This window comes from Mustela erminea, chromosome 14 (genome assembly GCF_009829155.1).
Source record: "Mustela erminea isolate mMusErm1 chromosome 14, mMusErm1.Pri, whole genome shotgun sequence".
NCBI classification, from domain to species: Eukaryota; Metazoa; Chordata; class Mammalia; order Carnivora; family Mustelidae; genus Mustela; species Mustela erminea.
The window spans coordinates 62,607,412-62,631,995 of record NC_045627.1 but is presented as its reverse complement, the minus strand read 5'-3'; the positions used below and the strand labels follow the sequence as shown (position 1 = coordinate 62,631,995).

At 53.1% G+C, this 24,584-nt stretch overlaps 1 protein-coding gene across 8 annotated transcripts; it reads left to right on the top strand.

Moving 5' to 3' along the window:
• The first annotated feature begins 49 nt into the window (after positions 1–49).
• On the top strand, positions 50–24,584 carry HPS1 (HPS1 biogenesis of lysosomal organelles complex 3 subunit 1). 8 transcript variants are annotated; one of them, XM_032312562.1, is made up of 20 exons: positions 50–134; positions 1,641–1,752; positions 3,124–3,231; positions 8,127–8,264; positions 8,474–8,616; positions 8,889–8,997; positions 11,140–11,300; positions 11,762–11,864; positions 12,443–12,541; positions 12,649–12,718; positions 14,556–14,611; positions 15,867–16,034; positions 16,130–16,309; positions 17,320–17,381; positions 17,837–17,971; positions 18,050–18,115; positions 19,195–19,339; positions 21,413–21,526; positions 23,296–23,378; positions 23,877–24,584. In XM_032312562.1, exons 3-20 carry the CDS (start codon positions 3,124–3,126, stop codon positions 24,037–24,039), a joined length of 2,103 nt encoding a protein of 700 aa, XP_032168453.1. In that variant the 5' UTR covers positions 50–134; positions 1,641–1,752; the 3' UTR covers positions 24,040–24,584. The 8 variants fall into 8 exon arrangements, with proteins under 8 accessions (XP_032168453.1, XP_032168456.1, XP_032168457.1 ...); XM_032312565.1 differs by having other exon boundaries at positions 66–134; positions 1,650–1,752; XM_032312566.1 differs by lacking the exon at positions 50–134 and adding an exon at positions 141–374 and having other exon boundaries at positions 1,650–1,752.

Here is a 24,584-nt window from a genome sequence, read left to right as displayed (position 1 = left end):
CTGGGCTCGAACCCGCGGACCGCGCACCCGCTTCCAGCCCCTCCCCGGGCGGGGCGGTGACGCCAGAGGTCACGTGGTAGCACCCGGAAGCGGTCCCGGGGCACAAGCTGCTGGGGGGTGTGCTGCTGCCGCCGGTACGTGGTCCTCGCCCTCTTTCCGAGCGCGGCTCCCCGCGGCCCCTCCGTGGGCGGCGGGACTTCTTGAGCACCCCCCCGGCCCGCGCGGCCCTCCGGAAAGTGGAGGCCGACCACACCCCGGCCGCACGGACCCGCCCTTCTGGCCTGGGTCCCGCCGCCTCACCTCTCGGAGCCTAAGTTTCTGCAGCCACGGAGTGGGGCGTGCACCCCCAGCCGGGCCCGCTTCCCAGGGCAGCTGTGAGCTTTGCGGGGGCTTGCGGGGGGCTGCAGACACTGTGGAGTGCGGGACGCACGGAAGGCTGCCGTTGCGCCGGCGCCCCCGGAGTCTCTCCCGGGTCCTCCAGCCCAGCAGGGGCCACGCGGGTCCCGGTCGGAGGGGAGCACCCCGGGACAGAGCTGCTGGGAGACCGGCGCGGCGGCCCGAGGGCGGTTTGCTGGGGAAGGCGGTGAAAATGGGGCCGGGGCTCTTCCCCACATTGGGCCCGCGCCATCTGGAGCTCCAGTGAGGCCTGTGTTACCACTTCGGAGCAGCATAGAAAGGGGAACAGGGAAAGCACGAAATGACACCGGCGAGGTTCGCTTTCCAACACTCATTTGGAATAAAACAGTAGAACCTAATGTCCGCTGAAAAGCATTTCCACTTTTCTGTGAATATGTCATTAAGGCCAGTTATGCCGGTGATGTAGCAAGTCTCAGTTACGCTCCAGAAGAAGCTGAGCTCCCGCTTTCCTTTCTTGCCTCTTACTTGCTTACAGTGTTCAGTTTCCTAGTTAGTTTACAGCTTTATGCTGTTCTGCCTTTCATCATCCCAATGTGAATAATTCTGGAGCCAGTTTAGTTCACCCTGTTATTTGACAAAGGGAAGCTGGGGAACAAGGGAAAGGAAGCCCACTTCATGTAAGAAAGCAGAGTTTGCTAAGGGCTTCCAGCCTAGTTATTCTGTCTTCCCTTACAACCTTGTAGGGAGGTAGAGCAGGGGTTTGAGACACAGGCGTTTAAGTGCCTCGGCCAACTCAAAACTAGAACCAGGTCTCTGGTGCCTTCTGTTTTGGTTTACTTCGTCATCCCAGGATGTCCCCTCCCTTCTCCTGGGACCGCTTCCCTGTGGGGCTGGATGTGCTGTGCGGCCTCCAGTCGCTCCTGGCAAGCCCCTTGGGGCTGCTCAGAGCGGGTTTGCAGACCACACCAGAGGTCTGAGTGACCCGTGGTAAAACGAGGGTGCCTGGAAGGAAACAGTAGGCAGGAATTAATGGTTGTGGGTCCCTGCGATGCCCAGAGGACTGTGCTGGCCGGGTTTGTGTTCTCAGTGGCGAGAGGATGGGGGTGGATGGGATACAGGGCACCCCGCACCTCCTGGCTGTGGAGTGTATGTTCTGAGGAGACTCCCTAGGGGCCAGAGAGAGACATTTGACCTCTGAGCCCTTCACCAGCTTGTCCTCCCAGAAATGGGCAGCAGGCAGATGAGAGGCTCTGCTGGCCCTCATGACTTCTGTGTGTTATAAGCATTTGCAGGACCCGAGATGCTGCGCTGCTCTGCGTGAGCTGGTCATCGAGTCTGCTGCGGCCCTTTCAGAACCTCTGGCTGGCTGGGAGCTTTGCGGTGCTCCTTGCCAAGGTAAGTGATCCTGCCTGACCTGAGGGCAGAACAGAGGCAGACAGTACCCCGTCCGGGGCTGCTTGGGCGCAGCGGGCAGTACCCACCAGAGCAGGCAGCGGACCGCTTCACACTCCGCTGCTCTCCCCCTTCTCCGCCTGGGGTTTAGCAGTTCCACGGGAACAGGCTGCATTCTTTGTTCACTGTGGAGGAACCACCTTGAGGCCAGGGGCTCGGAGTAGAGTTGATAAACCCACAGGAAACTGGGGAGGAATTCAGTAAGTGCCACCACGCTGGGAGCTAGGGGATTCTGAAGAGTGTCACTGAGTCCAAGACCTCAAGATGCTATGATCCTGCTTGAAACTGGACATCCACTCATGGGGCAGTTGATGCAGAGTTTTCTGGTCACGGTCACATCTTGGCACACATACAACGTGATCTTGTCCACGTGGCACACCAAGGGGCATGCGAAGATGAGAAGCCCCTGCCTGCCCTTTATTCGGCTACAAGCAGATGGCTGGAGAGCTCTGGCCTCCCCTGCCTTGGTCAGGCTTCCCCAGGGTTGAGAGGATGGATGTCCTGCCGGCCCCCGAAATGAAAAGCACAGTGTGGGACACACTCTGGCTCAAGAAGCTCCCCACTGAGGAATAATGAAACACATTTTGTATAATCAGGCATTAATATGTGTGACACAGAACGTGTGGGTGGTGGGACAGGCAGTTTTGGGGGGCCAAAGGCACTGGTGGGTGTGGCTGAGGAAGCAGAAGCTACGGGAGTGTGAGAATGAGCTGTGGACGAGGTTAGGCAGCCTGTTTCCCCCCAGAGCAGAAGGAGCTCACGAAGGAAGTTATGTCATGCTGAACCCATTCCTGGGGGCTTTGAAGCTTGTCTTCTGGGGCTGTTTTTGTCTCGAGGAGAAACACATTTCTGAACTGCCCGAAGGGAGGTGCGCTAGCCTCCCTCCATCTAGACCAGGTACCGACGGCCACGAGCCACCACACTGCCTGTCCTCCTGGGCGGTTGATCCTCCGTCCCGATCAGGAGTGGGTCTGTAGGTTTGGTGCAGGTAGGCCCATATGTGTCTGACGCTCTGGCGAGAGGTGTGGGAAAACACAGAAGCAAGAGCCCCAGCCTTAGGCCTGGTTTTCGATCCCAGGGCCTCTGAGCCGTGCTGAGTCCTGCTCTAGAAAGTGGAAGTAACTAAAGATTCCTACATCCTTAGGTGGTTCTGAGGGTGTGAAAAAATAACAGCAGGAAGGCCCCTGCTGTGGGACCTGGTGCCCTGCGAGGGCTCAGTGGGTACTGGCTGGGGTTCTCATCTCTTCGTTACTCAGGCTGAGCTTCTGGATAAAGAGGCTGGGAGGTGACCTTGCCTTTGCTTCTCCCTGGCAGATGAAGTGTGTCTTGGTTGCCACAGAAGGTGCAGAGGTCCTCTTCTACTGGACAGATGAGGGGTTTGCAGACAGTCTGCGGCAGAAGTTTGGGTTTGAGGGCGAGGAGGTGAGTGCCGGGCCAGCAAGGCATGGTAGGGAACAACAGCCCAGAAGTACCAGGTGGCGGGAGAACCTGCCCCTCCCCCGGGGCTGTACGTGAGGTCCGGGCTCCTGCACATCCAGCTGCTCATCGTCAGCAGTTGGCCTCTTGGTCCTCTTGAGTTGGTGACCTCACCCCTACTCTACCAGGGCTCCTCGGGCTAAACGAGAGCCGGAGGAGGGGATAAGAGTTTTAATCACCCAACAGAGAAATTTGGTGTCCTCATTTCTTCTCCCTAAAAAGTGTAGCATAAACTTAACCCATCAGTTTTTTAAAGTGTACATTAAGGTATAATGGACTTACTGTACACCTAATGCTCTTAAAGGGCAGTTGGAGATAAGTGCGTGCACATGCGCTTGCGGACACACACACACACACCTGTGATTCTGTCACAATCAATAAAGTATACATATTGGTCATCACAGAAGTTTGTGACCACACCCTCGCCTCCCCCAGCCTGGGCCATCACCAGTGTGCTTTCTGTCCCAATGGAGGAGTTTGTGTTCTGTAGGTTTTTATGTAAATGAAGTCATGTAGTATTTACTCCAAGTGGTTTTGGGGTAGCTTCTTTCTGTCAGCATAATTTTGAGATTTACCCATGTTGTAGCGTGTGTCGGTAGTGTGGTCCTTCTGACTGTTGAGCAGGGGGTCGTTGGGTATCGACAAGCCATGGCTTGTGTATCTGGATACCTGTTGATGGTAACTGTGTCCCACTTTTGACTTTTCCCGATAAAGCAGGTGTGAACATTCATGTGCAGTCTCTCTGTGGACTTCACCTTTCACTTTTCTTAGGGAAATACCTAGCACAGTAGGACTAGATCATGGAGGTGCATGTGAAACTTTGTAAGAAACTGCCAGATTTTGCCAGAGGGGTCACAGCACATCAGAGCCCACTACTCAGTACGAGAGTCCTACTTCCATATCCTTGCTAACACTTGGCTGTGGTCTTTATAATTTTAGCCATTTTAATAGGCATCTCCTGGGTCTCGTCATAATTTTCATGTCCTGTTGGCTGATGATTTTGACATCATTTCATGTACTTACTTTCCCTCTATGTCTTCTTGAGTTGAAGTTGGTTCACATTTTGCCCGTCTTTTTATTGGGTACGTTATTTCTTACTATTCTTAATGAGTTTTGAGAGTGTTACGTAGTTTGGGTGCAAGTCCTTTATTCAGTAAGTGTTTTACAAATATTTTTTTTCCAGTCTGTGTGTTGTCTTCACATCCATTAACCAGTATTTTATAAAGAGCAGATGTTTTTCATTCTGATAATCTTTATCCAACCCGAGATCCGAGAGTTTTCTCTGTATTTTCTTCTAGAAGTTACATACATATATATACATATATATATATATATATATATATATATATATACTTTTTTTAAGCTTTCTTTTTTATATTAGGTCTCTTTTTTTTAGCTTTTATATTAGGTCTAATGATCCGCTTTGAATTTTTGTATATGATGTCAAGTGTGGATTAAGGTTTATCTTCTGCATGGAGACATCCAGGGTAATCCTGAAATATTACAGCATGGAGATAGTTGTCATTTTCACTCATAATTTCTACTCTACATTTGAAAGGAGTGATTTATTTTGAAAACTTTTTCCAGATGAATATGGGGTTAAACATATTTGCAGGGAAAGCAGTAGAGAGCATCCCAGCACTTCTGCAGCAGCCCCGACAGGTGGCTTGCCTGGCCCCTTCTCGCTCTGCTGGGCGTAATCACCGCTCAGCCAGTTCCACTTCAGCAGCTTAATCCGCCCAACATCCCCACTATTCTTGTCCCCGTCTTTAGGAATAAAGATATCAGAGATCATGACGTTTTAGTAGTTTCCTTTAAGCTAAAAAACTGGTCTATTAGGCTCTTTTATTTTTAGCAGTCAATATGTACAGTATTTTTCTTTTTTGAAGAGAGAGAGAATGCAGGTCGGGAGGAGACAGAGGGAGAGGAAGATGGAGAGAATCTCAGGCAGAGCCTGACATGGGGCTCGATCTCGGGACCCTGAGATCATGATCTGAGCCGAAATCAAGAGTTAAACGCTTAACCAACTGAGCCACCCAGGTGCCCCAATGCATATAGTTTTTTAAAGAATTTTTAAATATTTTTGTTCTTAACCTACTATTTCAGTCAGGTTAGCTGAAGAAGCCAGCTGTCAATAGGCCTCTGTATCCCCAGAACCTGCCGTAACATGAACAGAAAGGCACTCGGTATATCAGTGAATGAATGAATAAAACAAAAGAAGCAAGTTATCTGATTGTGTTTATCTTCCTCTTTATTAAAAACCTCGTAAGGGAACAAAATTCTAATTTTTTTTCACTTCCTAAGTGATTACTGTAAAGAAAAAAATGCCTTTAAAGTTTCATTTTTATGTACACAACGCTATTTTTTTCCTGATTCTATAAATAACATGAATTAATTGTAGGAAATTTGGAAATACAGAGAAATCGTTTTTAAATGACCCATAATTCTAGTACCAGAGCCATTAGCTCTTCTATATATTTCCTTTGGGTCTTTATCTTTTATATGTAGTTGGGATCATACCACATTTACAGTTTTATTTTCTGTTTTTCCACTTTCCATTACATCAAAAGCATTATTCTTTTTTGTTAAATATTCTCAAAAGCACAAATCTTAGTGGAAGCATTATATCCCAGTGTATAAATAAATGTATCATTTATGCGACCATTTTTCCTATACTGGGCACGTATATTGCTTCTAGTTGGCTAAAACTGTTGCTGCAGGGAACACTTATGCTTGAATTTGATCCCACATCTCATTATTTCCTTCAGATAATTTCCTATAAATAGAAACGTTGATTCAAAAGCCATTCAAAGATAATAATGCACCACTTTATAATTCCAAGTAATAGTAATTCCTTTGCACTCTGCCTACACCAAGTATTTTTGTCTTCCCCAACCTTTAAAAAAAAAAAAAATCTCACAACACCTGCAGGAAAAGCCACTCCTTTAAAAACGAGTTGCTGTACACAATCCAGATTTTTAAGCAACTTGCTCTTACCATAATCTGTTCGTGGCAGTTCAAGAAAATTGTGGCACATGAGTAATTCAACAAACGTTTGGCTCTGTGGAGGGATATTCATTCAACGAATATTAATTGAGAACCTACTATGCGCCAGCCTCTTGGGGTGAAGCAGTGAACACAGCGACAGGATCCTGCTCTCGTGGAAGTTAGGGCTACAGAGGGAGGACAAAGAGTGAACGAGGTGCAAAGAAACACATGAGTTCAGGGAATGTTAAATGCACCAAAGAAGTTAGACCATGTGGGTTGGGAAGTGATAGGGGCAGGGTGGCCAAGATGGTCAGAAAAGGGGCCATCTGAGCTGGGGCCCAGGAACCACCACTAGCGGGACCCACCTCTGCTCCCTAGAGTTGGAAGGAAATCCGACCTGCAGCGCTGCCTCCCGCTCCTGTTTGTAAATGCTACTCATTGCCCGTGGTTAGGTGCCTGTTTCTCTTTTCAAAGCAAGGTCTTACTTCCTCTCCTTTCTTTCTTTTTTTTTTTTTTTAATTTTTTTTTATTTTCTTATAAACATATAGTGTATTATTAGCCCCAGGGGTGCAGGTCTGTGAATCAGCAGGTTTACACTTCACAGCCCTCACCATAGCACATACCCTCCCCAATGTCCATCACCCAACCACCCTCTCCACATCCCCCTCCCCCTGGCCACCCTCAGTTTGTTCTGTGAGATGAAGAGTCTCTTATGGTTTGTCTCCGTCCCGATCCCATCTTGTTTCCTTTATTCTTTTCCTGCACCCCCAAGCTCCCCACGTTGCATCTCCACTTCCTCATGTCAGACTCTTCTCCTTTCAGATTTCACAAGCTCAAAGTCAGGATTTGGCGCTCTCCATGTTTCGGTCAAGTCTGCGCAGATCAGCGTGGGGAAGGGCAGCTGTTCTTTCTTCCCCTTCTAGTGAGGAGGGTTTGGGGGTGCCCATTCTGCTGGCTTTATGCCAGTTTTATCTGCAGATTTTCAGCAGCTTTGTCCAGTTTCTCTTTGGCTCTCTTTGTTTTGCTCCTGATTTTGGAGGGCAGAGAAAATGGCTGGAGGAAGAGCTTGTAAAAGTGAAGGCTGGCTTGTTTTGGAATACGGGACGGTACAGAAGCATAAAAAATGGGGGAGGGGGGTCTCTCCTACTCTCTCGGCCAGAAGGAATACCTTTAACAGCGTTACACTGACTTTTTAAATATTTTTTCAATACTTTGTTTTTTCTTTGTATTTTAAAATACTGTTCTCAGCGATTTTTTTTTAAGGTAACATCAGAGGAATTTTCCATGTCCTTGAAACTTCCAGTATTTTAGGTGGCTTCACATTCTTCCTTCATTTAGCTGAGCTGTTACTTATTTAACTGTTTCCCTGGCACTGGGCATTTCCGGTTCTTACAGTCACTTGCTGCTGTAAATTATGCTGTAGTGAGCATCTTCGTGCGCTTGCCTTTGCCCTATCCCTGATTGTTGTCCTTAGGATATGTTCCCCCGAGGTCGACCAAGTGTAACAAAAAGTACAAACTCAGGGACACATAGGGAACTTCCTCAGAGTTGGTCAGTTCTCCATTAAATGCCCCCCGCATTGCACTGTGGAGATGGCCTGAGTCCTTAATGTTTCCTTCTGGATTCAGAGCCAGAAGGGCACAGGTACCTGGCTGACCCTTCCCAGCCTCTTCTAACTAGCACCAGGGTGCTGGGGGCTGTCTCCTCTTGCCCCGCTTCCCTGTCAGGATGGTGGTACCTTCCAGCAGGTCTAAAACAAGGGACACCCTTGCTAGCGAGGCCTGGGTCTTGTCCATTCCTTTTGTCGCCAGGGTCTGGCACTCTAAGAGGTGTTACTTTCTGCCCTCTTGCAGCTTCCCGCCCTGGAGGACCAGCTCAGCACCCTCCTGGCCCCAATCATCATCTCCTCCATGACCATGCTGGAGAAGCTCTCAGATACATACACCTGCTTTTCCACGGAAAATGGCAACTATCTGTACGTCCTTCACCTGGTGAGTGTGTAGCCCCGGGGCCCATGTTCCTTTTCCCTCAGTGCCACGGGCCATCCATGAGCCTTTCCCTTGAACTTCAGATTCTCTTAGAAAGCAGAAACCACCCTGTCAGATTCCCCGGGGATCTAGGCCTCCCCTCGCTCTCCTCCGGGATCAGGCCAGGTGAGGGGTCTCCAGAGCTGGCTGACCCCAGCCCCCTTGGCCCGCAGTTTGGAGAATGCCTTTTCATTGCCATCAACGGAGACCACACGGAGGGCGAGGGCGACCTGCGGCAGAAGCTGTGTGTGCTCAAGTACCTGTTCGAGGTGCACTTCGGGCTGGTCACCGTGGACGGCCAGCTCATCCGAAAGGAGTGAGTCCACTCTGGCTGACTTTGTGTCCTGTGTCCATGTGTGAGGGAAACTGAGACGTGCAGTGGTTTACTCGGGCACCTGCCTCCCGGTTCTGTGCCCGTCCCACTCCAGGGCCACGGCGCTGCCTGGACCAGCCCTTCCATGCTCGGAGGGCTCTCCCACTTGTCGTCTCGAGTGGCAGGTGCCTGCCCAGCCCTGGCGGTAACTCTGCTTCTTTGGTGGATGGTGGGCACGGGCAGCTTTCTCAGGGTCTCTCCTGCTCTGCCCCCAGGCTGCGGCCCCCTGACCTTGAGCAGCGAGTCCGGGTGTGGGAGCACTTCCAGAGTCTGCTGTGGACGTACGGGCGCCTGCGGGAGCAGGAGCAGTGCTTCGCCGTGGAGGTGACTACTGGGCGCAGGAGGCCTCAGGCCCCAGGGGTGCCGGGTCAGAGGGCAGAGGAGACACACCACCGCCCCATCATGAGTGAGGTCATGACAGACCCTCAGACTCTTACCTTTAGAAGGTTGCTGTCTGGGCCGCATGGTGGGTTAGGTGCTCCGGTGGGGTTCTCTACAATAAAACAGACATTTTAACACAATTTGGGGTCACAGTAAATTATGGAAATTCTGAAGCTAGCTCCCTTCATTCTGACTGCCCCCTTCTCCCCAAGAAATTATATTGAATCGAAACTAGCGTGGAAAGTAGTGAAAAATAAACAGCCCTACAGGGAAGATGGCCCAAGTGCAGATGGTGGTAACACCGCCACCAGAACACTGACTTAGGCCCTCAGCAGCTGCGGAGCTGAGCCGGAGACTCCCAGGTCAAGCTCCCACGGAGGAGCTCAAGGGGTCCCTGCAGTACCGCTTCTGGCTCCCTGTGGAGATAAACACAGATTTCCTCCCTCGGGGCGGTTCTCACCCTCAGGGTATATCCGAATCATCTGGGGAGCTTGTGAGAGAAGGGTTTCAGGGCCTCACTTTTCCCATGGTGGGGTGGTGTGGAGATTCTAGAATTTGCATTTCTGATGAGTTCACTGTTGAGCTGATGATGCTGGTCCTGGAACTGCACTTTGAAAGCTCCTGCCTTAGAGGACAGGTTCGGAGCAGCGAACAGCAGCTCACAGCTGACAGATGCACCAGGACACAAGCCAGCAGGAGTGAGAGGAAAACCAATCACCAATAGATTTAGACCCCCAGGAGCTTGATATACTGGGATTATCGGTCCAGAATGTAAAATAACTCTGAAATATTTAAAGATTTTAAAGCTAGTTGAGAACCCATATAGGTATTTTAGAAATAAAAACAATTATTAAAATAAAAACCTCAAGGGATGGGTTAAATCGTGAATGAGACATCACTTCAAAGAGAATTAGTGAACAGGAAGATAAATCTGAAGGATTCGTGTGCACGCCCTGCTCACTTACTCCTCTGAGAAATGTGTAGTTCCTACTACATGCGAAGAGTGTGCCAGGCCCCGGGAACAGAGAGTAAAGACACTGTCGCTGCCTTTGAGAGGAAGTCAGCTGTACACATACGCCTGAAAATAAAACCAAGCATCCTGGGTGCTGCGATATTGGTTTTCCATCCAAATCCATGGTGGTGCAGGCTCTCTTTGAGACATCAGGAAAGTCTTGTAGGAGGTGGCCTGTGCAGTTAAGATAAAATCCACACTTCTTCCAGAACCGACCAGGCCCTGGATGACCTGCCGCTGTGGGACTCACCCCCACCTCGTCTCGTGCCCTTCTGCCCTTTCTCACTGTGGCCTGGCCCCCCGGGACTTCTTTTTCTTTCAGGTGCACTGGACATTTAATTCTGTGCAGTTCGGTAGTCTACAATAATAGCTACATTTGGCTATTGAGCATTTGAAGTCTAGTTTGCCCAAATTGAGTTATGCTACACATGTAGAATACATTCTGAATTTTGGTGACTTTTAGTATAAAAACAGAGTGTCAAACATGCCATTAATAATGCTTCTATATTGTATGTTGAAATGATAAGATTTTAAGTATATTAGGTAAAATAAATCATTAAAACTAATTTCACCTATTTCTTTCTACTTTTTAAATGTAGCTACTAGCAAATTTTAAATTATTCCTAGGGCTGTCCTTCTATATTAGTTGGTCAGCACTGCTCCAGACTCTTCCCACCTCAGGGCCTTTGCATATGCTCTTTTCTCGGCTTACAGGATTCTCCCCCTCCACTCTGTCTGTTAGGATTTCTAGTTCTTTAGAGATCAGTTTAGAGGTCACTTCCACAAGGACACTTTCCGAGGACACCCTACCCAAGTAGGTACCAGGTGTTTCCTACATAGCACTTAACTAGAGTTGACGTTTCTCTTGTCTCTTTCCTTGCATATTGTCTGTCTCACCCCCTAGAGTCTAGTGACCGGACCATATGCCCAGGAAGGCTGACCCGAGTCACCCTATTCCCTAGTGTCTGGCATGTAGTGTGCGTTCAGCATGGACGGAGTGAGGAGACCCACCAGCCTGGGCCTGGAGCAGGGGTGGATGGTCAGTGACATGGCTTTCTTTCCCTGCCCTCTAGGCTGTGGAACGGCTGATTCATCCTCAGCTCTGTGAGCTGTGCATAGAGGCCCTGGAGCGGCATGTCATCCAGGCTGTCAACTCCAGCCCCGAGAGGGCCGGCGAGGAGGCCCTGCACGCCTTTCTGCTCGTGCACTCCAAGCTGCTGGCCTTCTACTCCAGGTGAGCCCTGGTCCCGGCAGCAGAGGCCCAGAACCCCCAGCTGAAAAATCACCACCTCCCCAGCCAAGAAGACCTTCAAGATGTGTCTCTTCCCTGAAGCCTCCTTAACTCTTTCGTTCTTAGCCCTCTCAGCTCATTCCCTTCTCTGAGTTAGGTCTTCCTGGAACACCGTCTCCGAATCTGAATTCTAGAACTTCCCCATGGGCTGTAACTGGTCCCCGGTGGTTTCTCATGGAGTTTTTTTTTTTTTCTTTAACACAAGTTTTATTTAAAAAATAATGAACTGATTAATTTTATTTGTACCTTGCCTTTCTTCAAGAAGGATGAAGCCAGCTGACACGTTCATAAATTCCTTGAAAGCAGGGACCCTGCTCCAAACTCCCTTAACCTGCCTGCCCCGCGCCCACTATTACCTGCAGGGGGCGCCAGTGTGCGCTGACAGCCGTCTGCTCTCTCTGTAGCCACAGTGCCAGCTCCCTGCGCCCGGCTGACCTTCTTGCCCTCATCCTCCTGGTCCAGGATCTCTACCCCAGCGAGAGCACAGCGGAGGATGACGACCCTCAGGTCTCGGCTCACCGGGAAAGCTCCCAAACCCAGTCTGGAGTGTGCTGGGCAGGCCACCTGGGGAGACTATGTTTCTGCATCACAGTTCTGGGCCAGCGGGGGTGCTATAGGCCTTGACTCCCTGCTGTTTTCAGGTGTAACAGGAATTCTAGAATGATGTGGTTTAGTCAGTGAAAAGAACAGACTTTTGGAGTCCTTGCCGCTCTAGGCCTGAATTCCCTTCTCTGTGCACTGGGACAAGGGTTGTTTGGAGGAGTAAAGGGGACAGCTTACCTAGAGCCCAGCCGTGCCTGGGGTGCTTGGTGGGTGCTAGCCACTGTCCTCACCCATGCTGACCCCACTGTCAGTGGCAGTTTGGTTACCACTGTGTTGGAAGTTCAGACATTTCAGTGGTTCTGGAGAAAGACTAGGCCACCTGGAACTGAAACCTCGGTGGGAAGTGAGGACACCCACCCAAGGCCACGTGGTGGCGGGAGGCACCAGGGTGGGAGGGCTGCGGGTGGAAGAGCTGGGCTCCGTCGGGGGAGGGGAGGAGCAGATCAGAGGAACTCTAACTAGGTTTCCCTTGCCCATGGCAGCCTTCTCCCCGGAAGCCCAGGAGCAGCCAGAGCATCCCCATGCAGCAGGCCGGGAGCCCTGCCTCCACAGCCCAGGCCAGGAGGAGCTCCGCGGCAACTGTGTGTGCTGTGCGCCTGCTGCGTGGAGGGGTGGGGGGCCCAGGGTCGAGCCCCTCACGAGAGGCTCTCCCAGCCCTCAGCCCAAGATGCCCTCTTCTCCCTTCCAGGAGACTGACAGCTTCTCCCTCCCTGAGGAGTACTTCACGCCAGCGCCTTCTCCCGGAGAGCAGAGCTCAGGTGAGACCTGGGGAGGAGCAGGAAGGCGGCAGGGGTAGGTGGGAGGAGCCCAGACACAGACACCGGGATTCCCAGAGCACAGGGTGCTGCCCTGCACCACCCCCAGCTCCAGCCTGGATGAAAGCGCGCGGCCACGGAAATGATTCTGTGTGACAAGCAGATTTCATTTAAAATTTCATCTCCCATAAGTATAATTTCTGCCCCTTTTTTGGTAATTAATTAATAGTAACTAAAATTAATAATCATTTCCTTTCAAGTATAATGATTTAAAATGTACGTATTCAATTTCTATACCTTACTTGTTTTTCCGGAAGATGTGAGTGGGTAAACAGTAAAAAGAAATGGAAAATATTCAAAATCTTGCTAATGAATAGACAACATTGCCAAGAACAAAGATAAGCCAGAATCTGTACTGTTGACGTCCCTCTGGGTGAGCATCACGTTGACCTCTGGAGTTCTTAGGGAGAAGGAAGGATCGTGTGGTTCCCATCACCTAACAGAGGAAGGCCAAGATTTTAGAAGACACTTCTCGGGGACTGAGTTTTGAAAGGAGTTTACTGTGTGGCATCCTTAAGCCAGTTCTTAACCCTGGCTACACGTGGGAGCCCACCAGGTGGCTTCAGCCAGAACGGTGAAGCTACAGTCTGCAGGCTGGGACCCAGGTGTGAATGCTTCTAGAAACTGGCCCCGTGAGGCCGGCGAGCATCAGAGTGGGAACCGACCCTGTGCACAGATTCAGGTTAGCACAGTGGTTCGAAGCCCTGTTACACTGTGGGCTTACTTTGGGATCTTTAAAAACTACTGAAACCAGGCCTGCCAGTGCCAGGGATTTGGACTTAATTGATCTGGAATGTGGCCTGGGCAGCGTGATTTTCAAAAGGTCTCATGTGCCGCCACAGCTCGAAACCAGTGGGTTAGATGTTCTTAACTGTAATTCCGTGGATGGGCTTCAAGCAGCCCGGGATCCCCGAGAGCCCACACCAGCTCCTGTAGCCTTGCACATTCCTCTGGGCCCAGGGTCCATAGCTACCGTCTGGTCTCTAAATTCCCCGTGAGCCCAGAACACATCAGGAGACACCGCTTTGGGGTCGTCACCAAAGTTCCTTTTTCTTGTAACTACTCGCTCTCCTCATCCATCACAATCTTCCTCCTGGCCTCTTTCTCAGTGGTTAGTTTCTATGCCTCCGAGCTGTAAATAATGCCATTTCACAGTGCCTGGAACTCCCCACTTACAAATGGCTTGAGTCGGACTCGTTCATTTGTAAATCGGGTGTTCAAAACATGGAAACGGGCTTCCCTACAGAAACATGATTACAAATGATAGCTATCTGCAATGAAATATAAGGGAGCACTGTATTATTACAAACAGGTAATATTTCAGATCCGTAGTGAGCTCAGGTTTTCTGGGAAAGGGAGGCTGCTGCGTTCCCTGCGCATAGTGGGTGCTCAGTAGAAGTTTGCTGATGGAGTAAGTGTGCTGCCTCCTGGGGAAGAGGCACTGTGGTAGACGGGAAGAAACGGAAGGCGTGCGAGGGTATTCAGGGGGGCCAAGAAGGGCCGTGCCCCCCCCCCGCCCCTGCTGGGTACATGGTCAGGAGCCCACACCCAGCAGCTGGCCTTGGGGGGAGTATCTCTTCCACAGGCTGCTCGGGGACTGCAGAGCACACCCTGCACTTCCAGCCTGGGGTCCGATGAGCAGGGCAGTGCGGCTCCAGCCTCGGCTACATGCCCTCGCCCCCGCCACGTTCTCTGCCGCACCCTCCCCTTCTGACCCGCTGCTGAGCCATTGTTCAGGCGTTCATGGTATTTATGTTCTCTTATGGCCTGTGTCCTGTAGGTAGCACTGTCTGGCTGGATGAGGGCACCCCACCCACGGATGCTCTCCAGGTCCAGGTGAGCTTCTCCTGCGAGAGGGAGGGTCCATAGGCACCGGCTGACTTGAGACGCTGCGGTGGGCCCTGGGGACTCCGAGGTGTCTCCTGCCTGTAACTCCACACGGGGCCAGCCCTCCTGCTCCCACCTCGGGGCTGGTCAGTGCGGGGACAGAGCTCATCCCAGAGGCTGGGGCCGGGTGGTAGGCGGCCCCGGAGGGGCAGGTGGTGGGCGAAGGGTGACCTCAACTCCGGAGGACTCCCACCCTCCTCACTGCTGTTGGGACTGAAAGTCCAGCTTAATTGGTGATGACTTTTTCAATTAGAAAGTAAGTATATTCGTTGTAGAAAAATTGGGAAATATGAAAGTATGAAAAGCAATGAAAATAACTCAATCAGTCTTAATCCTTCATTCAGATGTTAATTTCTATTAATATTTTGGGATGTTTCCTTCTGTCTTCCCCCTGACTTTATGTTCACTTATGGACATATACAGGTGTGTATGTATATTTACACACTACATGGTTGGTTTTTTTTCTTTTACCAAGTTTGAATCCTAATGTCCTTCATTACACTGTTTTCCTTAAGTGTTTTCCCGTTTACTCCATGCTGGTCTTTAAGGGTTAAGAGTCCGTCACGTGCCTCTATTAATTATTTTAGCGGATTCCCAAACAACTAGTACATTGTTGCTAGGTTTGGGGCTATTCTAGAACAGTAAGACTGCAGTGCCAAGTTCTCGTGGCATCTCTGGTGATTTCCTCGGTTCTCTACTTTTTCCCACTAAAGCCTTTCTTACTTATTTAGTAAGGCTGGATTCTTGCTCAGTTAGTCCTCTCACGCCTCAGTCTCCCCCCGAGACCAGCAGTCCAGATACTCTGAGGATGGTTAGAATGACGGCGTTATTGACAGGCCTTCGCCCCAGTGAAGGCCTGGGAGGGAGCTCCCCCCACCCCCAATCATTCCGGCCCTTTTAGTCTCTTTTCTACCTCCGACCCCAGGTCCTGTTCCCCACGGCCCCTGCTTGCCATCCAGTCCTGACTCTGGGTTGAATGGCTCCGAGGACACAGGGAGACCAGCAGGGGCGGTCCTGGAGCTGCTGGGGCCGTGGTAACAGAGCACAGGGGTTGAAGAGATGGGTCTCTTGGAGTGAAAGTGTCTACCCCCATGATTCACAGGGAAGACAGCAAATGGGCAGCTATGGTGAGTGCATGAGGCAGAGGCTGAGTGGCCCCCCCGACTGGAGCCCTCCCACAGACAGCTCTTCTTCTTCTGCACAGATAGCTGAAGACACCCTCCAGGTGCTGGACTCACCCTCCCCAGTCGCTTCCGGTCCCAGAAGGATCTTCCTGGATGCCAGCATCAAGGAGAGCCACTGCCCCATGGTGCCCCACACTGCATACTGTCTGCCCCTGTGGCCAGGCATCAACATGGTGCTCCTGACCAAGGTGGGAGTGACCCCCACCTCCCTCAGCAGTGCCGCAGCCGGGACACCTCACCGCAGGCTTCCACTGTTCATCCCGCTCTGTGCTGCTTCCCGTAGGGCCCCAGCACCCCCCTGGCTCTTGTCCTATACCAGCTGCTGGAGGGGTTTTCCCTGCTGGAGAAGAAGCTCAAGGAGGCGCAGGAGGCCGGGAGCACCCTGCGGTCCCACCCCCTCATGGGGGACCTGCGTCAGAGGATGGACAAGTTTGTCAAGAATCGTGGGGGACAGGAGATTCAGGTGAGACCTGGGTCCCAGGTATGGTGGCCTCTGGGAGAGGAGGCAGGGCCGGGGTGGCAGGGTCTGTTCTGCTCACACTGGGGAAGGGAGCCCCACCATGGGCACGTGATCCTTGTTTTCCCCATCAGGAACTGATAACAGAAACGTGACAGTATTTTCAGAGCATTTTGATGTGAGTTTGGTAGAACACGAGTTGGATTTTCTGTGTTTTATGTGAGGAAACCAGAGCTGAGGTTACTGGCAGGCAGATGGCAGGACCAGAGCCTGACTCTAGGCCACCGTGAAGGCCAGCGGCCTGTCCCCGGCGTCCCTCCTGTGTGGCAGCTCATGCCGGCGTGCGGGACGCCCACCCCCACCTCAGGTGGGAGATGAGACCGGGAGAGACCTAGACGGTAGAAACGCCCAGTCTCTGCCGGGAGCCTAGCAGGAGTTCAGGAGGGGTGGGTCACCCGGGAAGCAGCTGGTGGTGCTTGGGTCCGTCTGAGGACCCGAAATTCACTGTGGCTGCCGTACATGGGCGTCTAAAAATGAGAAGAAGGGTTGGAGGAGACGGAGGAAGTGAGTGAAGCTCAGACCCAGATGGACCCAGACTGTGCAGTGAACGTGGGGGTGGGGCGCACGGTCCCCCTTTACGGGGCTCGCTGGGGCCTCACCTTCACTCGCCAGTGCCTGCCCCACATCCGCTCCTGTTCAGGGCGCTCGCCTGTCCCCTGACAGCTTTAGTTCACACGTCTGTGCCACTAGGCAGTGAGCCCCTGCTTGCCGCACAGAAACTGCTCTTTAAAGAAATGCCCACTGGTCTGTATGGTGGGGTGTATGGTGGGGCGCAGAGAGCTGAGGGACTTGCCGGAGAGCCAGCTCGGACTGCGTGAGGGCAGCTGCATGCTCAGATTAAATACTGAAGCAGATGAGAGGTGTGGGTCCTTCCCAGAGCCCGGCATCACAGGCTTCTCCCCGAGACCTCACTGTGGGGCCGTCAGCGCGAAGCCAACATGTCCCATGTCCTACAGAGCACCTGGCTGGAGTTCAAGAGCAAAGCTTTCTCCAGGAGCGAACCCGGATCGTCCCGGGAGTGAGTGGTGGGCTCTGAGGATGGTGGGGTGGGGGAGTCATTTGGACAGAGGGGCAGGTTCCTCCAGGCCAAGAGGGAAAGGATGCTCAGGAAGGTGCTCAGGAGGGCCAGGGGCTTCCCAGAGAGCAGAGTCCCGCCTGCAGACACGAGAGGGGCTGGGAGGCAGGGGGGCTGCAGGTGGAGGAGCGGGCCTTGAGGACTTAACGTGGGATAGGGGCTTAAGTTCCCACCCAGCCTCAGCCCTGAAGGGTGCACTTTCCCTCATTTCCCTATAAAATAAACCGTTGGTGGGGAGGGGCAAGGGTGTGCTTCAGCAGCTGTGTCTGTCACCAGTCAGGTGACCCTGACCCAGAGGATGAAGTCCGGTGGGTTGTAGGGGTGTGTCTTCAGCACACATGCAGACAGCCCCCCTCCAGGGCCCTTCCCACTGTCATGCTCTCTTCTCCTGGCACCAGGCTGCTCCAGGCCTGCGGCAAGGTGAAGCGACAGCTCTGTGCCATCTACCGTCTCAGCTTCCTGAGCACGGCTCCAGGCCGGGGGGGCCCCCATCTGCCCCAGCAACTACAGGACCAGGTCCAGACCATCATGCAGTAAGCGTGGGCACCCCCCCCCGCCCCCGTAGCTGGACCAGGAGCCACACCACACCCACCTCCCTGCTTCCCTGACAGAGAGAAGCTGATGGACTGGAAGGACTTCTTGTTGGTGAAGAGTAGGAGGAACGTCACCATGGTGTCATATCCTCCTGCCTGAGCCCCTCGTGTCCGTCTGTCCCCCGCACCTGCCTTCTCTGTCAGAGTGCGGGCTTTCAGGAAGTAACAGATATGTTCCACCCGCTCAGCATCTTTTCTCTGAAGAATAGGAGATACTGTCATGGGTGTCTTGTCCGTAGGAATGCTCCAGGACTGAAAGTTCCCAAATCCCTGCTGTCCCACAGGGACTTCCTAAAGGCTTTGGGGATTGTTTATGTTGACATTGTCTGGCGAGCAAAGTGGTAACAGGAGGGGCAGGGGTCCTGGGACATTCCAGGAGGGGCAGGGGTCCTGGGATCAGGAGAGGCAGGGTTCCTGGGGTCAGGTGGGTTAGAGAGGCCATGTCCTCCTTAGGAGTCACAGAACACAGTGGGACGTGAAGGCTCTGAGAAGGCCTGCACCAAAAATGTTTATCTATTTAAAAACCGCTGTCCAAGACCTGTCTGACCATTTACTGTGTAATACTAGTTCTATTGAATACTCATTTTCCCTGCAGCTTTTTATAAAGCAGCTTTTCCTGTGTGGAGAGCTCAGTATGCAGGTGAAAGGGTAATAGAGGCCCTCTTTAGCCGCCACCCTGCCCTGTTGGCTGCTCCTTCTCCAGTGGGAACCTTCCAGGTTCATGAGGTGAAGTGTGGAGAGATGAGCAAAACCACGCCCAGGGGTGTGGGCTGGGCGGTCAGCTAGGCTCATTTATCAGAGGGGTAGCTCTGCTGCCTCACCAGCCTCACCTTTTATGTGATGTAAACTCATCCCTCGTGAAAATGATAAAATAGGAACACTCACTATGCCTGTTGGGTCTAGAAACCCCTAGGTTAGATGTGCTAGTGTCAAGGGATCCATTGTACTTGCTTCATAGAATTTCACAGTGTTGGGGGTTCAGAGTAAAGAGGTCTGGGAAAACAGGGACCCTAGGGGGTTGGCTGGCATGGCAGCTGTGGGGACAGGTGGGCACAGCAGGCCTGGCCTCCGGACTCCACTGCTTAGCCTTGCCGGAAGCCTAGGTGGAGGACAGAGTTACCCCTGCCCCGGTCCCTGGCTTTCACCTTAACCCTGACCTTCACCTACCTAGAAGACTTCCCAGGCTTGGTACATTTCATCTACGTGGACCGCACGACTGGCCAGATGGTGGCCCCTTCCCTCAGCAGCAGTAAGAGGATTTCGTCAGAGCTGGGCAGGGGGCCATTGGCCACGTTCATCAGAACCAAGGTAACTATTGCCTGGCCCGGGTAACTCTTTACCCCTGTCAGACAAGATGTGCTGGCCTGACCCCTATCCAGAAGAGACTGATGCCCCCCCAGGGGCTCCCCTGAGGCCTTGGGCCCACCCCACCTTAACCCTTACTGTACTCTTCTGTCGGTGTCTGCACCCAGCTGGTCTGCAGGCTCCTGCCTTGGCACCCAGGGCCACATGGGCCTCAGTCGGTGTGGGGGCACCTTCCTGGGTGTCTTCTAATGTGCCTGAAGGAGCGTGTCTGGGTAGTAAGGTCAGTTGGGGCAGCAGCCAGCCCCTGACATTGTGCTTGGCATAAATAAATCCCAATAAGTATTTGTTGAATGAATTCAAATGGAAAGAAGAAATGCAAGGTCGTTCAGTTTGGATACAGGATTTAACACTCGGTGGTTCGCACTAAAGAAACATTCTCTGGGGGTTCTTGTATTCTCTTTAACAGACTCTTTCGTGGCAAACTAGTGTATTTCTATGTAGTAGGTAGCATGGTATAAACATAAATTAGATAGATTCATCTCCATAAAGCATATGCTAATAGGTAAAGTCAGGAGGAAGACAGAAGGTGGGTTGGGCTCTGCCGTTCCCTGCACGTGTGGCCCGGGGCAGTATGTGGTCTGAGTGTCTGTGTGCTCATCTGTGAGGGAGGCTACTGACATTGTTGACGTCCACGCGTGGCAATGATTACAGACGTGCGAGATGCTGCGGATTAAATACTCAGCTCGGTACGTGGCACAGAAGAGAGACAGAACTCAGGGAACAGTTGCTGGTACCCGCCTCCCAGCCGTCTGTCGGGAGATCCTTGTGGTTCTCTGGCTGCATTTCTTTGCATTGTTTTTCTGTGCGGTTTTTTGCCATCGGTCATAGTCATGGATCATTCCGTAGGTGCAATTGTGTTTACCCACGTTTTTGCTTTCTATCTGATGCATTTCCTCATGTCATTAATTCTTTATCAACATGATTTTTAACAAGTCCACAATAGTCCATCATGTGGCTGTAACATAATTTCCGTAGCCATTTCCCCAATGTTGGACAGTTAGAGGGTTTCCAGGCTCTCGCAGTCATAAATAATTCTGCAGCACATACCTTCGTGCATCCATCTTTGTCCTCGTCTGATTATTTTCTCAATATGGATTCCCAGAAATGGAATTACTAAGTCAAATGGGAGGAATGTTTCCAAGGTTATTGATACACATTGTCAGATTGCTTCCCTGAAAATACAGCAAATCCGCAAGCGTGTTTGCAGATGTCATTAGACATGACGCTGTGGTCAGGTTGGCTGCGAATCATGCATGCCTTCCACAAAGCTCTTTGGTGCGGGAGCTCATCAGACCTTTTCCAGTCTGGGAAATGGAGGAGTCAGGCTGTCCCCGCTGTCCTTCCTTGGGCAGGTCACAGGTAGCACCAGGAAGTCCTTGATTAGGCAAGAGAATGTCACCCAGGGGATCCAACGCACATGGTCCCTCGGTCACTGTGTTTCTGTCGGATCTCTTGGTGAGCCCTGGTTGGGACTTTACCCTGGAGCAGAGGACATGCCTGGCTTAGGCTCCTCTGTGTTCACATGCCCCGCAGCACCTTCCTGGCATAGAAGCCTGGCCCTGGAGGGGACCAGGTGGGCAGGTGGTCCTGGACAGCAGGAAGGGTTTCCAGGTGGCCACACCCTCGTCTCCTGTTAACTAACCACATGCTTGGCTGTTTTCTGGGCTGAATGATCAGCTTACTAGTTTGTGGCTTCTGTGCATGGTAAAGTTAAGTGAAGTATTTTTACGTATATTTTATTGTCGTAGTAACGGTGGCGGGGGGGGAGTGGGTAGTCCACCCACCCACCCGATAATGATTTGTTTTTGAGCTCGCACTCTGATCTAGGCCGTGCCCCTGCACTAAGAAAACAGGCGAGCCGGAGCAGCCGCTGGTCTTCCAGAAGCTCCTCCTCTGAGTGCTTTTCTTCCCGCGGCAGGAACCTGAGCCCCGGGCCCACTGTGAAGAGAGAGCCAACCCCGCAGGCCCGGGGAGGCTGTCAGGGCTGCCACAAGCGCATTGTTCCACTGTCCCCAGGTCTGGGCTCTGATCCGGCTGGCACGCAGATACCTGCAGAAAGGCTACACCACGCTGCTCTTCCGGGAGGGCGACTTCTGCTTCTCCTACTTCCTGTGGTTCGAGAACGAGATGGTGGGTGCAGCCAGGTCCTGGGGCAGGACTGTCCCGAAATGCTTTCATCTGTTCACTCCAGGATCCCTTTCTTCTGCACTGTGTTCAGTCTGTCTCTTCATCTCTTCTCGTCCCTAGTGGAGCTGACAGGGAGCCACAGCCGTTGGGACCCAGACCTCAGAGGTCCCGTGTTCAGGGGCGCTGTGTGACCCTCCAGCAGCTGTCTGAATGACTCATGCTGTCACTCAAGGCAGCGTCCAGGTCGCACATGAACACATGGACGCGTGCCCAGTGAGAATGGCTGCTCACGCGTGCTTCTGTGTGGCCGGCCACCCTTGCGGAGCATGGCATGCTGTCGTTCCCGGTGGAGAGGCCAATAAACCGGGGTTCAGAGCAGTTAAGCAACCTGCCCAAGGTGAAGAGGACAGTCCGGCCTCCTGGCCCAGTACTTCCCTCCCTAGCCCTCACAGTTACCCCAGTGTAAGCACAGGACTATTTCTCTCTCTCTCTCTCTCCTCTTTCTTTCCTGTTTCTCTTTGATGTCTCCTTGCTGGTCACTCGGAGTCAGTGTTCCGGCTCTCCCCGTTCCTTCTGCCCCTCACGCCCCTCCACCCCCACTGGACCCTGCCCTCTCCCACTCCTGGCACCAGCCCTTCTTCACTCTGCCATGACAGTGACAGCCAGCACCTTCGAGAGTGCAGGCTGCTTCCTGGGTCTTTCACAACCTCCCGTCCCCCCAGCCCGTGCTGTGGTTGGGTTATTAGCCCCATTTTACAGAGAGAGACACCGATGCGTGGAGGTCAAACTCCATGGCCAGGGCCACCAAGGCCATAGATGAAACAGCCAGAATCCAAGCTCAGCTCTCCTGGCCGACAGGCTCCCATCTGTGCTCCAAGCCTGGGATGTGTGTACAACCTTTACCTTAGCTTCTGTGTGTGTGGCTGGCCCGACGGAGGGACAGACTGAAGTAGGGCTATGGGGGGCAGAGCCAGCTGTGGAGGCTGCCTGCACCTGTGCCATCCTGGGCAGCCACCAGGTGCTCTGAGCACACCTTCTCACCTGCAGGACGGGCCCCGCGGTGCCCACGTGAGCGTGGAGACGATTCCATGACTGTGCCCAACACACAGTGGCTGCCCAGTGCATCTTAATTCCCTTCTCCTCCTCATCCTTTTTTTAAGATTATATTTATTTATTTGAGAGAGAGTAGAGTGAGAGAGAGCAGAGCAAGAGAGCATAAATGGGGGTGGGGTGCAGAGGGAGAAGCAGAGTCCCCACTGAGCAGGGAGCCCGACGTGGGGCTTAATTCCAGGACCCTGGGATCATGATCTGAGCTGAAGGCAGGCGCTTAATGACTGAGCCCCCCAGGTGCTCCCTTCTCCTCCTCATCCTGCCCTGGAGACTATGGTCACTTTCACAGCACAGACTTGGGCCTTTTGACAATGCCTAGCCCTTCAAAACCCTGCAAGGCCACCTCCCAGGGTCACGCTCCCAGTAGCCATCCCGAGCTCATGCAGGTCCCTGACTTAGGTCCGCGCACTGAGGGGAGTGAGAGCCTCCCCACGTGCACCGGCCAGGACACTCAGAACTTGACATACGTCATCTCCAGTATCCGCCAGGAGGTTACTCTTAGTCCCACTTCACAGATGAGAAAACGAGGTAGGAAGAGGCCCAAGGAGCAAGCAGCCACTACGCGGGCTGAGCCAGGCTTTGAACTTCGTGTCCGACTCAGGCACGTGATCTTTGCAGCACACTACCACTGCCCCGTGTAAGAGCTTCCTCCTCTCCCGCAGGGGTACAAACTGCAGCTGATAGAGGTGCCCGTCCTCTCGGATGACTCGGCGTCCTTCGGCGTGCTGGGAGGAGACTACTACAGGTGACCGCGGTTCACAAGGCTGCGGGGAACAGGGGGCGCCCCGACGAGTGCCCCTCCCCTACTGGGGAGCAGCTCATCCTTCAGGAAAGCCCCCCAGGAAGCCCTAGGTGGGAGCTCTTTGCTGCCCAGCCCTGTGTTCAGCGAGAGTGGGTGCGTGGGCGGGCGCACACGCTGTTTCTACCTGTCTCTGGCCGCCACACTGTTGGCAGCACCCGCCGGCGTCCGTGCTGGGCCTTCAGCCTTCCCCACCACCTCTGTGGCTTCCCGTGGCTCAGACATGGCCGTCGGCAGACCCTGCGCAGGACTGGGAACCCAGAGGGGTGGAGTGTGCAGCCCCGGGGCCATGCCTCGTGCAGTTGGGTGGGAAGGCTTCCCTGGCCAGGTGCTGGGGCCTCGCCAGGTGACAGTGCCCATGCTGGGCCAGAGGGTGTGGGAGACGCCTGTGTCCAGGAAGGCTGCTGTGGCCTCGTTCCTGAGTCCTGTTCCCCCTTTCTCCAGGAAGCTCCTGCGCTACTATAGCAAGGGACACCCCGCTGAGGCCGTCAAGTGCCACGAGCTGCTGGCCCTCCACCTGTCGGTCATCCCCACGGACGTGCTGGTGCAGCAGGCTGGCGAGCTGGCCCGGCGCCTGTGGGAGACCTCCCGCCTCCCTGTGCTGTAGGCCGGTGCAGCCCGGGTGTGCACCCCTGGTCCCCACGCAGAACAGCCACCAGGGGTGGGACAGCCCCCTGGGTCTCTTAAAGAAACCACCTAGACTAAGGCTCCCCTCCAGGTACCAAACCCCCAAATTCTCTTTGGAGGAGGTGGGAGGTGGGAAGGGTCCCTTGTTCTCCTTAAAACAACAGTGGCTGTGAAGGTAGACCTGGGGCACCTGCTTTCAGAGCTGCCTCTCCCTGTATCCCCAGGAGACGGGGAGTCCCCGGTGCCTGCAGGTGTCCGAAGATCCCTCCTTTAGGCTCCTTGGAATGGAGAAAGAGCTTCCTCAGGAAGCCGGTTCCCTCCCCAAATGCAGGGTGCTGCCTTGGCTGGATGGGAGCTCCCGCTGGGCCCCTTCCTCTCTGCAGTTCGGGGCGGGTCTCCTACACCTGCACCCCATTCCCCGCCTTCGGAGGGGTAGCACCGACCTCTCAGCATGGCTGGGTGGGCGGCCCGGGCCGCGGTGTGAGCTCAATAAACGCCCCCCGTGGTCGTTGCTGTTCAGCCGAA